The sequence below is a fragment of the Phlebotomus papatasi genome, chromosome 1 (assembly GCF_024763615.1).
Source record: "Phlebotomus papatasi isolate M1 chromosome 1, Ppap_2.1, whole genome shotgun sequence".
NCBI classification, from domain to species: Eukaryota; Metazoa; Arthropoda; class Insecta; order Diptera; family Psychodidae; genus Phlebotomus; species Phlebotomus papatasi.
In genome coordinates this window covers 94,670,994-94,685,399 of record NC_077222.1, presented here as the reverse complement: position 1 = coordinate 94,685,399, position 14,406 = coordinate 94,670,994, and the positions used below count along the sequence as shown (strand labels likewise).

Here is a 14,406-nt window from a genome sequence, read left to right as displayed (position 1 = left end):
TTTCTTTGGAATATTACTTTTCTTTTTTCAATTAATTTCAGAGGTTATTTAGAAATAAGAGGTTATGTTGAATATAACCTAATTTGTTCTCAGATAAAAATAAATAAATTATTTTTTGACTAAGATTTCAATCTAAGGCTTTAAATTCAATAATTGATAATGATAATGAACTTTATTTTCTTTCTTGCTCAATAAGTTATTTTGAAAAGTTTTAGGTTAGGTTATATTGAACTTAACCTCAAAAATCAATTTCAATATTTCGTGCGGCAAAAGGGAGTTTTTCCGTCTACACGGTAAAATCTTTTGGACACTGACCAAAATATTGGAACAAGTTTTCCTTGGAACAATTTTTTTTTGGAATCGATTTGCACCTAGAAAAGATATGTTTTTGTTCCAAAAAATTTTTGTTATGAAATGCACTTACAATTTTGTTAGAGTTTTCTTTTGGGACCGTTTTGATACAGTGGAATGTCTACAAATTTGAGTTGATTTCGTTTTAAACAAATTTGTTCCTGAAATTTTCGGTGTCCGTGGACGAGCTACATTTTGGAACAAATTCGTTACTAATATTGGGTATCTTTTTGAGTCTCGTAAAATGAACAAGATTATGCCAAAAATTATGGTGTCCGTGAACGAGCTAATTTTTGGAACAAATATGTGCCGAAATTTTTTACCATACAGAGGGATTTTCGATAAGTATTTTAATCCCGAAGAAACATAAATTGATTAAAATTTCTTCATAATTTAAATAAAATAAATTCTAACCTCAAAACAAAAAAAAAACATAGTGGATATTAAAAATGTTTTAGTGATTATTGCGTGAAATTTTGAACAAGATTTTGAATGAAAAATTCCGTTTGTCGAACAATTGAAGTAAGCTTAAGAATAAATTGAAGTTGCAAGTGTCCTTTTTCGAGGTATTCTTCTACATAACCTCAAAATATAGAAAAAATCTGAGTAATTTTTTTTAATTAAGTAAGAAAATGAGGTTCATTATTGCATTTTCAGGCCAGGAGAAACTGTATGAAGTTCTGCATATAATTTCGCTCTATTGAAATTTTTCATTTCTTTTTTGTTACAAAATTCTTTTTTATTCGTTATAGTAAGGTGGGGTAACTGGATCATTTTCCGAAGAGTGCTACTTAAAAGCTTGTTTTTGGACAGATGAAATTCTTTTTTACTTCTTCTAAATCCATAGAATTATTCACTGTTTCATTCAGAAACATAATATAAAAAATTTATCAAAAATATTAAAGAAAATTTATAAAATAATGATAATACTGAAATAAGACAGCATGTCCTAACTGGGTCGCCTTTTCGCTAATTCACTTTTAATTAAACCTTTGGATTTAAAATAGTTTTTTCACAAGAACCCAGTTGGCACAAGATTGAAATGAGTCGATTACAGTCAAGAGTGCTAATCCGGGCACTCATTTATTTAATGGATAAAAATATTATTTTTGATTTTTCTCAAACTTGAATAGATATAAATATTATGCTACTGTAGTGATTATATTACAGAAATAAAAATAAAAATATTATTTTAAGTGGATTAGTCATAAACTCTCCAGATAGCGAAACGCCCGGATTAGCACACTTGACTATAATTCTATCATAAAAGTCCAAAAATAATGTAATAATATTGTAAAGGAATAAAGAATTTGGAGTTTCGTAGGAAATTACATAAATTCTTACCCGACAGGACTTAATTTTGACTTTCATTTACTAAAATTTCACTGATTAATTTTGTTTTTAGGTTAGACCGACTAGTTCTTTTTTTTGTTAAAAAAAATTCTTAAAAAAATAAAATTACCCGAATTACGGGGTCTATTTTGTCACTGAAATGTTCAAATGTGTGAACATAATTGGTCATATTAGTAGAATTATATTTTCATTTGAAATTTTAATAATTTTTTTTAGGTTATCTTCAGCATAACCTCACATTAACATATTAAATAGGTATTGTGGGAATTTTTTTTTAAACATCTAATAAATTATTTATGTTGATACACTTTAGAAGAGCTTAAAAAATTAAAACAGTTTGTGAGAACCCATCAATCACTTTCTAGGTATTTAAAGGTTAGAAATTTGTGCATCTGATTGGTCAAGTATTCTAAAGATGATCAGGAAGGTCCCCTAGATTTTTACTTAGAATTGTTGCTAAAAAATCGTTTAGAAGGGAAACTTTTGAGTATTTTAAAGGATAAGGACGATAAGGACTAACTTTTTGAGGTTAGACTTAACATAACCTCACATTTCAAAATAACCTCAAACAGTAAAGGATTGTAAGATACTTTTAACTCTTTCGCGTCACACTTTTATTCAGCAGATGAATTCATGTAAAATTGAGTTTTTCCTAATGCTTTATGATCAAATTAATAGTTCAGAGAGGAAAAAAATTTTCCATTGCTTGAAAACTCGGAAAAACCCCGGGTCATATATGACCCTGTTGTCCTCAAGGGAAGTGTACATACCACTTTCAAAATCTATATCACGGGCTTTTTAAGAGTTTTTTTTTGCTTGAAGTTATTAATTTGGCCAAAACCATGGCAAACTGGATTGTCTTGATGAACACTGTACTCCTGGTGTTCAAGGAATCTTCCTGGTAATCCCTTGAACAGTCACTGTCACAATATTTTGAGTGGTATTTGGCAAAAATGAACTTTTCCACATAATTATTCACACACAATACAATTGCACAATATGAGTCGCTTGCAGAATACTCTAAAATATTGCAAAATATGTTATAATTCATCAGATATAAGATGAAATGTCCAGGAGCAAGATGTCCCACCTGCATTTCACAAAGAAAAACAATGTCCTAACTATATTTCGCTATAGGTTTGGGACGAAAACACTGTTACCCTTGGGGACTATAGGGTCATATACGACCCGGAAAATTCTACACGCTTTTCTGGAAAATTGAGAGTAGTTTATTATATTCAAATATGCAATATACAATCTTTGGATATTCTATTTTGTGTTTCTAAAGAACTTTTTGCTGAAAAAAAAATTAATATAAAAAATTTTGAAAAAGAAAAGTCATTTCACAAGGTTTGAAATTCGTGATTTTTGATCTCAAATATTTTCTTTTCTTGAATATCTGGAGTCTTGAGAAAATTAGCCAAGAATCTTACATCCTTCTATTATGAAGAAAGAGTTAAAGAAGAAATCCGCCGATCGTAGGATGTGAGGAGGATCAGCCTAGAATAAAAATTGTTTTCTTCCCAAAAAGAATTTTTGGTGGGAAAAAAAGATTTTTATTGTTCTTTAATTTAATGTCAGCGTTTTTTGTTGCAGAGCAAATCTACCTTCCCATCGTTGAGGCTACTAAGGACATAGAGATCCTTGGGCTGACCCTCAAGATCATCTGCGAAGCCTGGTTGGATCACATCTACACAAAGCGTGTCAAGTTCAGTCGCTGTGGAGCCATGAATCTCCTCAAAGACTTTGACGGAGTGGCTGAATGGATCAGAGGATCAACTTCAGTACCCGTGGAACATGTTGAGACATTGGCAAAGCACGAAGTGCTGAGGATGTGTGAGGGAGTAGGAAGGATTCTGCTTCGTAAGCCTGAGGAAGTGATTTCAATGCTTCCAGGACCTCAATACCTCAAACCAGATCCCGAGGAAATGGACGAGAAGCCTCCATTGCCTCCGGAAATGTTTGTACCCAACCAAATCCGCTGGCTTGAGCTGAGAGCAAAGAACCGCCGAGTTCTCAACTATTTCCTCTGCATTTGTGGTACAGGAGCTGAAAGCTACTAAAATGGAGTGGAAAAAAAGCTTTGATTCGCCTCTAACACATCTTTTATTTTCACCCTTAAAACTAAGAGACAAAAAAAAATAGGATCAATAAAAAAGTCATTTGCAGTGGAGATGGAGGGAGTTTTGACTGGAAAGATTGATCCGGAGACGAGAGAGAGAGTGTTCATTTTGATAAAGTCTAAAATGCTACAGTAAAATTCTCACCTATATCATCATATATTACAACAAAACAGGTACATCGACACACAAACTCTCCCTCTCACAGCCTCCGGAAATCTCTGCAATACTCAAATACTTGTCCTTCGTTACCCACAAAATCTCAGGTGGGAAAAGTATTAGGAGACTGATGAAACTCCCTCCCTTTTTGCAGCGTCTATACGAAAAATTCTGGAGAGACTAGTTTTTTTGGTTCAGGACTCATCGGCATGTCGCGGCAAAAAGACATTCCGCTGAGAGTGATGATTTGTTCTGGCCAATTCCTTCCGGAAGTACTCAATTGTGCGCTCGAGGCCAACTTTTAGTGGCACCTGAAAACATTAATTACCCTTAGTACCCTTCAGGACCGTAGCTATAGGGTAAGTGTGCCAAATTCCGGCCAGCTTGCAATTTCGGCCATCTTTTTTGTTCCTCGATTTTCCATGAACTTTTAGACTTTACGTACTCTAGAGATTATACATTGCAAAAGAATAACAAAAAATGTAGCTTCGACAAACGAGATGACGTGAAAAAGATATTGGAAGAATTCCCGAAGGGCAAGGAACTATGAGAATGTAGGTGGCCGAAATAGAACACCAAAGCTATGTCTATATTTTTATTCATTTTAAAATGTATTAAGAATGATTTTAGAGTAAATAAAAACGGTAAACTCTTTACAAGGTTCCAATCAACACTCTTTCAGAAGAAAGAATAAGAAAATCAATTTGTATTTAAAATATTACATTTCAAACTTGAGACTTTGACGCTTGCATGCAACTATGGCGAAATTTGGCACACTTACCCTAGTTGAATTTAAGGTAGGGCATCAGTAGTTAAAGGTAGGACATTAATCAGAATTTTTGATTGATATATTTTGGTTAGTCGATTTCCATCCCACTTCAATTCAATGTACGTGAATGAGGTAAAACAAAAAAATATTCAAAAAGACAAATTAAAAAAATATATATTATTCTAATATTTCGATGCATATACTTACGGGGTTACGTGGATCAAAATTGACAAAATTGATAGCAGATTTTGTTCTAATTTCTTTTCAATCACTGAGAAAAAAAAGAGGGTGCGATTAACTTTCTTTCCTCATAACTTCAACACTTTTTAGGTGTAAAAATATATCAACATTTTTTAATGTTAATTTTACACCTTTTTAAGGGTAAAATTAACATGAAAAAGGGTAACTTTAACCCCCAATACACCTAAAAAGGGTAATATTTACACCGATTTCGGATCAATACTGCAGGGTAAAATTAACATTTCCGGAATGTTATTTTAATTTTTTCGGATTTCTCTCTCAGTGATATAATAAAAAAATATAATTAATTAAAGCTCTTAGGCATATAAAAGTACAACATTCAAACTATATTTCCTGAAATTTTCATTTTAAAATTTATCCTGTCGAACTTGATTTTTGGAGACATTTTTGAAAAAAAAAATACTTTTCGGTAGACAAGATTTCTCGGAATTGGTTTATCTGGAAACCAAAAACCAAATATTTCCTGCTACCTGATGAGTTGAACTAGTCTTTGAACGAAGGAATTTTTAAAAAATGAAATTTTAAGAAAATTTCCTACACAAAAATATCACTTTTGACGTGTTTTACACTATGTTTCTTCTTGTAGAATACGTTTTGATCGTTTTAATCAAGTGAACATAAAATCTTTCGTTTAAGGATTACTTTCACTTATCAACTAACAGGAAATATTTGTTTTATCGACTTTAGATGGACCAATTCCGAGAAAACTTCTTCACTGAAAAGTGTCTTTTTTCAAAAAAGAAAATCTCCAAAAATAAGGTTGCAATGACTAAATTTTTAAAAAATTTTAAATGAAAAATTTAGATAATATAGGTTACCGTCGTTGCGGGTGACTTTGCACTCTGCTGTCCGTAAGACTTTCATAAATTCTAACACTTATTGATGGTCCTCGCTGATCCGGTCTACCATGTCAAAGTATATAGGGATATGTTATGTACCAAGTAAGGTATAATGATCGTCAAAAGGATTCTTGTAGTTTCAGTAATAGTTAATGAAATGCTAGTATAGGTATTTTGTCAAAAAACGGCTCGGTGAAAAAGTTATCTGAAGGTGCAATTCCAAAATCAATTTCAGAGTAGTAAATTGCCAAAATCCAATCTAAATTTATCTGGCTAAAATAATCCACTTCGATTTTGTTGATTATTTTTTTTAAATACTTTTTTTTCACTATTATCTTCCTAAGAACGCATGATTTATGTCATAAAATTGCATATAATGGTCTTTCTAAAGCTTTATTATAGAAGTATTTGGCTAAGAATTATCCAATTTTATGGGAACTTAAGATAAAATGACTGAGATCTACAAGATGATATGGTCGCTATCTTGATTTGACGTTTCTGTCCACCATTTTGAATACCTGTCAAAACAAAAATCTCATCAAATTGAGCTGAAATTTTAGTATGTTCTAGCTGATGCCAAGGCCTTTTCAGAACATATATAAAATCCGACCTAGGTCAAGTGATTGTCTAGATATAGGGGCTCCAAGTTCAAAATTTTGACATTTTCGTGAATACAGAACTACAGGGAGCTTCTTTTATCGAAACCATCACAAAAAAGACAGCGCTATCGTTAGGAGATGAGATTTAACAAACAAACAAAAAGAAGTTTTTGATTATAACAGCGTATTATTTGAGAATCTGAAAAACTGTTTTCGCAAAGATGAAAAATAAAAAATTGAATAAATGCACTTTTCGTTTATTTTTTAATTATGTTAGAGTAAATAAATATATAAAATAAAAGTCTCAACCATTTTTAATGGTTACTGAGGCATTTCATTTATGTTTCATATATAGAATATTAAAAAATAAAGACTGCCAAAGTTGAGTATCACAAAATTTTAAACTTTGAGCCTCTGTATCTAGGTAGAGGCTTGATGTAGACTAGAACATAGATATATTCTGAAAAGGTCTTGACACCAGCTACAACATACTAAAATTTCAGCCCAATAGGACAAGTTTTAAGTTTTGACAGTTACTGAAAATGGCGGACAGAAACGTCAAATCGAGATGGCGACCACGTCATCTTGTATATCTCGTGCATCTTACCTTTAGATGTGAAGATCTTCATTGTCGTTTATTATCAGAAATTGTTGATTTTTTAGTATGTATTAAAAAGTGCAAAGTCACCCGCACCTTATCCCAAGTGCAAGCCTTTTTTCTTGATTTTTTTAACATACTAAAATTTTATGAAATTAATGCTAGTGGCACAAAATACATTAATTAACAACTGAATACAAATAATTTTACCCATTCACCCTCCTCTTTTCCCTTTAACTATCAACTTTTAGAGGGTAAAGTTGAAAAACAGCTAAAAAACGTGCAAAGTCACCCGCGACGACGGTATGTTAATGTTATACTTTTTTAGTTATACTTTATATGTTATACTTTAAGAGCTTAAATTAAATTTTTTTTTTAATATGCTGAAAAAATTGAGAAATTATTATATTTTTACAGTCTTCTTGATCCACGTAACCCCTTAACTATCTTGAGAATGCGTAAATGTGAAAAGGAAATATATTGAGTTTTTTATGTAATGGCCTCTACACACTAGTTGAAATTTCTTTAAAAAATGCCTTTTTAAAGAAAATTTTCCCTATCCTTGTAGGCGGAAACGTCAGAATTTTTTAACACTTCGTAGAACCCTAACTAAAAGTGTCACGGAAGGACCAAGTGGCAGCCGCTGCCATTTATCGGATTTTACAAAATATTTTGATATTTTTACTTATATTTTAATATTCGAAGCTTTAGTCAGTTCTTTTCTGGTGTCTGAATCAGAAATTTCACCTCCTTGGGTACTGTATCTAAAGATTTTTAACCATTCGATGTTTTCATCTTTATCAGAATCATGGAGTAATGGAAAGTGGTCTGCCTTTGAATGCGGCAGCCTTTGAATGTTTAAATTTTTCTCTTATTTTTCAAAGCAAAAATTCTACTTTATGAACAATAGTTAATGCAATTAACTATTTTCTATTAACTTCGCTTAACAAAATGGATTTTTAGCTTTGGGAAATAAGAGAAAAATTGAAGCATTCAAAAACTGGCGCATTCAAAGGTATATCACTTTCCCCCATAATTCTTCTCAATCATTTGCAAAAACACTTTCAATTTGTTCTTTTAAGGCTTTTATAAACTAAGAAAATTACATCTGCAGAACGTCAAACTCCCATATAAAATGCATGTGGCAGCAACTGCCACATGCAGTTTTTTGTTTTTGTTTTTTGTTTTTGTTTTTGTTTTGTGCAGTTTTTTGTTTTTGCAATATTCTTACATTAATATTTAATTTTTATTAAAAATTTTATAACGAAAAAATGGCCAGATAAATTCTGCACGCATTCAATCGGGCCGCCAGGCGAAATTATATATTATTCACTATAAAAAATAAAATTTAAAACTAAATCGGCAGCGGCTGCCACTAGGGTCTTTCCAAGTGTTAAAAAATGCAATTACGAAAATTGCTTCTAGTGTGTAGACACCATAAGAAATGTAAGAATCTTTACGCTTGTTTTGCTCAAATTCAGAACCATTGAAAAACATTATTTCATTTAATTAATCATCAAATAATTGCAATTTCAACTCATTAATAACAATGCCAAATTTATGGATAAATACTCTATTTTATGTTTTTAAAGATGTTTGTGAAAATATTTAAATTTCATGAGAGAAACTCTATGAGATTAGATGTATCAGGCCATTTAATAGGATATTAATTTTCTGTTTTTAAGGTAGTACCCTTAAAAAGCTCCGGAAGCTTCAAAATTGGGCAGAGCTTTCAAGAATACTTCAAAACTTTTAAATAATCTTAAGATAAGAGGGGAAGCCTTTTATTTTAAGAGAACTCCGGATGCAAAAATCACTTTGGAACTTACCCTTGGTTCCCAGTTGAGGTACTTCTTGGCCCTCGTGATATCTGGCTTCCTGCGCTGTGGATCATCCTCCACAGCTGCCATCTGTTTTATCACACTCTTCCCACCCACGAGATCATGAATGATCTCCGCAAATTCCTCAATTGTATGCTCCACTGGATTTCCAATATTCACCGGTTGACTGTAATTGGATCTCATGAGGGCCACCAGACCATCCACGAGATCCGTGACGTACTGGAAGGAGCGTGTCTGCTTCCCATTCCCATAAATCTACGCTCAAAATTGCATTTACCAAAGAATTTCTCTCTTAACTGAACTGATAAGCTACTCACAGTGATTGACTGATTCTGGAGTGCTTGGAGGATGAAATTAGACACCACTCGACCATCATTCATGTGCATCCGTGGCCCATAAGTATTGAAGATCCTCGCTACGCGCACTTTGACATTTTCCTGCTTGGCATAGGCATAGCTGAGGGTCTCTGAAACTCTTTTTCCTTCGTCGTAGCATGCTCGGGGGCCAATTGGATTGACATGTCCCCAGTAGGTTTCTGGCTGAGGATGAACATCCGGATCCCCGTACACCTCTGACGTGCTCGCAATCAGCACTTTGGCACCAACTCTCTTGGCCAGACCCAATACATTGATTGTTCCTTGAAGGGAAAGTTACATCTTTGCTATTTAATTTTTTACAATAAAAAATCGTAAGTTTGTAATTTTTCACAGACTTAAAAAATTGTAAAAAAAAAATTGGTCAGCAAAAAGTAAAAAAAGGCAGTAAAAATATTTAAGCAGTATTTGAGCAGTTTTTTTTTATTTACAGTGATCAGTAAGTAAAATAAAGCGAATAGTAAAAAATTAAACAATTAAAAATTAGTAAAACAATTATAAATAGGCAGTAAAAAATTAAAAAAGAGCAGTATTTTATATAAAGCGGTCATAAAAAATTAAAATAAAAAGTGATAAATCAAAAATGAGAAGCGAAAAATAAAAAAATGAGCAATAAAAATTAAAAATGGGCACAAATTTTAAAGAGAGCAGTATTTTATTAAACACTGTCAGTAAAAAATAAAGTGAGCAGTAAAAACAGGGGCAGTAAAACAATTAAAAAGAGGAAGTAAATAATTAAAAATGAGCAGTATTTTATATAAAGCGCTCAGTCGAAAATGAGAAAAAATTAAAAATGAGCAAAAAAATGGGAACTCATTTTTGAAAGAGCAGTATTTTATTAAAAACGGTCAGTAAAAAATAAAGTGAGCAGTAAAAAATTAAAAGTGAGCAGTAAAAAAAGGGACAGTAAAACAATTAAAAATAGGTAGTAAATAAATAAAAATGAGCAGTATTTTATTAAAAACGGTCAGTAAAAAATAAAGTGAACAGTAAAAAATTAAAAGTGAGCAGTAAAAAAGGGGCAGAACAACAAATAAAAATAGGCAGTAAATAATTAAAAATGAGCAGTAAAAAATTAGCAAAAATGGGCACACATTTTAAAAAGAGCAGTATTTTATTAAAAAATGTGAGTAAAGAAAATATAGTGAGCAGTAAAAAAATCAAAAGTAAAATATTTAAAAATGGGCAGTGAGCAATTAAAGAAATGCAGTATTTTATTTAAAGCTGTCGGTAAAAAAAATTAAAGTGAGCAGTAAAAATTAAATGCGCAGTAAAGTATTAAAGGTGAACAGCTAAGTATTAAAAATGAGCAATAAAAATATTCAATTCGACCAGAGAAAAATTAAAAAGTGGTCAAAAATTTTCCAAAACACCGAAAATTTCCCGATGTTTCAGTAAGTGAAACTAATGATTTCCCAAAATGGATTGATTTGATGAATTTGGAAAATTTCATGAATATTTCCAAAATGCCAAAAAATTATGTGAAATTTTCAAAACTCTTTTCTAGAAATTTTAATTTGATTTTATGTTGTTAAGTTTTTGACTAAGATAAGTGAAACAGAAATTATGCAATTTTGCTGATCGATTTTTATTTTTTTGAATACTTATTTTTTTTTATTTTTCACTCACCAAAGTGAATATTTTTACTATTCATTTTTAATATTTTACTGCACATTTTTATTTATTTTTTTTATATATAGTAAGGTGTGGTAACTGGATCGTTTTCCGAAGAGTGCTACTTAAAAGCTTGTTTTTGGACTGATGAAATTCTTTTTTACTCCTTTTAAATTCATAGAATTATTCACTGTTTCTTTTACCCAACAGTATTGATCCGAAATCGGTGTAAATATTATGCTTTTAAGGTGTATTAGGGGTTAAAGTTACCCTTTTCCATGTTAATTTTACCCTTTAAAAGGTGTAAAATTAACACTAAAAAATGTTGATATATTTTTATACCTAAAAAGTGTTAAAGTTTTGAGGAAAAAAGAGTTAATCGCACCCTCTTTTTTCTCAGTGTTGGGTCGACTTATGGGGGGTCCCCCTTAGGTTCAAGTCGCTATCTCTAACCGTTTGGCCACTAGAGTTGGCGACAGGGAAAAATAGAGGGATTACTGCTTTCTCCGTGGAGCTCAAGCAGTAACAATCTATTTAATAACGAGGCACTAGGAGACGCTATCAAGCACGCGTCTTAACAGTTGTTGAATTTAAATTCCCTACAATAAATTCTTTCAAAGACCATTTACAGTAGACTCTCTCAAATTCGGGCATATGGGACCGAAATGTCAGCTGATTTGGACAGAAATTCGGGCGATAAAGTTTTTGAAATGCAACGATTTTTTATTCATGTGCATATAGATATTGAGTTTACACACTCATATATAACATAAATTGCATGAAAATCCCTCAATAATGCAAAATCAGATCAAAACTAAGACAAACCATGCCAAATTTGAGCATATTTGATTCATTTGATAATCATAATCAAACTTGAAAAATGACAACAAACTTTTTTCAAATGTAACCGCTGCCCGAATTAAAAAGTAGCCCGATCTTAAAAGAGCCGAATTTGCGAGAGTCTACTGTATTTATAAAGTGTAGCTATCTGAGAAAAGAATTAGTCAACCAGAATTCACATCAGGAAAAAGAATGTAGGAAAATATTATCAAAAACGACGCGGTGTCAAAATTTAGCGTAACTTCAAATGCTTCGAACAGAAACTCTAATTGACTTCCCGGAAACCAAGAAAAGAGCAATAAAATGTTATTTCTACCTCAATTGATCTATACTTTTTCTTTAGTAATTTAAATCCCTTCCATCCTTTATTCAAAATCCTCTAGTTTGCGAATGGGTTAATTAAAGTCAATGTGAAAAATCTTTTAAAGATACTGAGAAAAAACGGGGGTGCGATTAACATTTTTTCCTCATAACTTTAACACTTTTTAGGTGTAAAAATATATCAACATTTTTTAATGTTAATTTTACACCTTTTTAAGAGTAAAATTAACATGAAAAAGGGTAACTCTAACCCCCAATACACCTAGAATAATGTAATATTTACACAGATTTTGGATCAATACTGAAGGGTAAAATTAACATTTCCGGAATGTTATTTTAACTTTTTCGGATTTATCTCAGTGGAGCAATTTTTTGTTTTGGGTCCCAAAAATTATTCTGAGCACTGTCGTTCCCATCCAAATGATAAGAAAGTTTGTCTTCTTGCGTGAGTGTTTAGTGCTGTAAATTATTCTAATCTCCACTGTGATTTGTTATCAGTGAAAAATGCTAGTGAGTACTTTATGTCTGTGAAATAGTGGTGAATGTTGTAAGAACAGGCTTATCATTTCAAGCAGAAATCAAGTCTTGGGAAGTACTACTTCATCTCGAGAAGTGCTAAGCCTCTTGGCAACTTACCCATCGTATTGGTCTTTATCGTCTTGACGGGATTGTACATGTAATGGGGTGGAGAGGCGGGACTGGCCAGATGATAAATCTCATCCACTTCGATAAACAACGGATTCACGATGTCATGGTGAATGAGCTCGAAATTTTCGTGGCCAAACCAATGTTCAACGTTCCTCTTGCGTCCCGTGAAGAAATTGTCCACCACAATCACTTCATGGCCCTCCATCATCAGCAAATCCACGAGATGCGATCCCACAAATCCCGCTCCTCCAGTCACCAAAATCCTCTTCCTATTCTTGTAGTTTAGGTACTTGACGTCCGGATACTTCACTGGGATCCTCCCTTCGAGATCCTGCAGTTTCTTCTCCAACTGTGCCAATTTCTTTCGTGTTGCCTCCAGTTCCTGCACCACATTCTCAGGAGTCTCCCCATGCACGGGTTCCGGCAGGACACCCACAACCTGGTCTCCTGGTGTGGCATTCTCTTTGGCACTCCCAATCGAACTGGCCCAAGTCTTGTACAGGCAGACCACTGAAAAGTGTCCGGGATGGTAAGTCCAGGGGTCAGAGAATGTGAGGTTAGATGGGAATGCTGCAGATACTCACCCAAAATCATGGTAATCCCTACAATTAGACACTGTCTCATTTTGCGACGCGTTAATACCATGATTCTCCTCTCAACTCCACATATTTATTCAACTATTCCGCCAATATTTCCACGCAGTTTTCCCATTGCAATTTCCTCCGTAAATTCTTTTTATTCCAATCCAAAACACTCGCGCACGCACACAATCACACCACTTTGACGGAAAGCTTTTGCGCGTGCTATCTTATCACAGCGGACACAGCTATTGCAATTGGCGGAAAATGGTATTTCAAAAGTTCCTTTACATAAAATTGAATCTTATAAGATAACTGTTTATTAGATATTATTAGATAACCTTTAAGCTAGGATCCTTTTTACTCCTCGAACTCAAAGAGGGAGCAGTTATATATTCGTCTTTTGTTTTCAACTTTTCACTGTTCTGGAGCTTAAACGGTAAGAGATATCGTCTTCTAGTCTTCGATGACCACCAATAAAAAATCATAATATCTCTACACGTTTTTCCCCTATTCCCTTCCCCACCCCTGAAAACCATGTTTTTTCGGTTTTTCTCAAAATTGGCCCAAGCTTTTTCCATCATTTTTGGCTATGTTTTAGAGGTAGTCCAGGTGAACGAGGTGAACATTTCGCTCAGACAAACCCATGACCGGAAAATTCGCCATTTTGAATTATTAAAGGTGAAAGGTCAACATCAATTTGGAGGACCCATTTTTCAACCGATTTGGTTTATTTTGGAAAGGTATTGAAATTTTGAACCCGACTGCATCGGTCTTCATCGGTAATGAACCGGCTGAACCGGTTATGTACCGATTTTTGAATAATTTTATATCCCCCATAAGTAAATTTCCCTAAAAACCATGTTTTTTCGGTTTTTCTCAACATTGGCCCATGCTTTTTCAATAATTTCCGCATATGTTTTAGAGGTAGTCCAGGTGAATATTTAGCCCAACATACCTATTATCGGAAAATTCGCCATTTTGAATTATTGAAGGTCAAAGGTCAACCAGTTTGGAGGGCCCATTTTTCAACCGATTTGTTTTTTTTTTTAATAATTTCTTAAGCTTCCCTACTCCTATTCTATCTTATCCCCCGATACGGGTTGCCGCTCCATATCACAGCTCTGTGGGCAATTAGTAT

General features: G+C 33.0%; 2 protein-coding genes across 2 annotated transcripts in view; one reads left to right on the top strand and one right to left on the bottom strand.

Moving 5' to 3' along the window:
- LOC129809798 (uncharacterized) overlaps positions 1-4,005 on the top strand; it is a 35,737-nt gene extending 31,732 nt beyond the window's left edge. Inside the window, exon 5 of the mRNA XM_055859896.1 lies at positions 3,301-4,005. Coding sequence (XP_055715871.1) covers positions 3,301-3,767 — 467 coding nt within the window. The 3' untranslated portion in view covers positions 3,768-4,005. The remainder of the gene's footprint in view (positions 1-3,300) is intronic.
- On the bottom strand, positions 3,792-13,472 carry LOC129809800 (UDP-glucuronic acid decarboxylase 1). The gene is made up of 5 exons (XM_055859897.1): positions 13,272-13,472; positions 12,676-13,197; positions 9,208-9,527; positions 8,879-9,145; positions 3,792-4,294 (listed from the first exon to the last, which is right to left on the bottom strand). Exons 1-5 carry the CDS (start codon positions 13,330-13,332, stop codon positions 4,178-4,180), a joined length of 1,287 nt encoding a protein of 428 aa, XP_055715872.1. The 5' UTR covers positions 13,333-13,472; the 3' UTR covers positions 3,792-4,177.
- Positions 13,473-14,406: the final 934 nt, after the last annotated feature.

Excerpts from the sequence above, each read along its gene's own strand:
- LOC129809800 (XM_055859897.1), bottom strand. The coding sequence starts at position 13,332 with ATGGTATTAACGCGTCGCAAAATGAGACAGTGTCTAATTGTAGGGATT. Across the intron at positions 13,198-13,271 it reads AGGGATTACCATGATTTTGG|TGGTCTGCCTGTACAAGACT; the intron begins GTGAGTATCTGC and ends GACACTTTTCAG. Across the intron at positions 9,146-9,207 it reads TCCAGAATCAGTCAATCACT|ATTTATGGGAATGGGAAGCA; the intron begins GTGAGTAGCTTA and ends TTTTGAGCGTAG.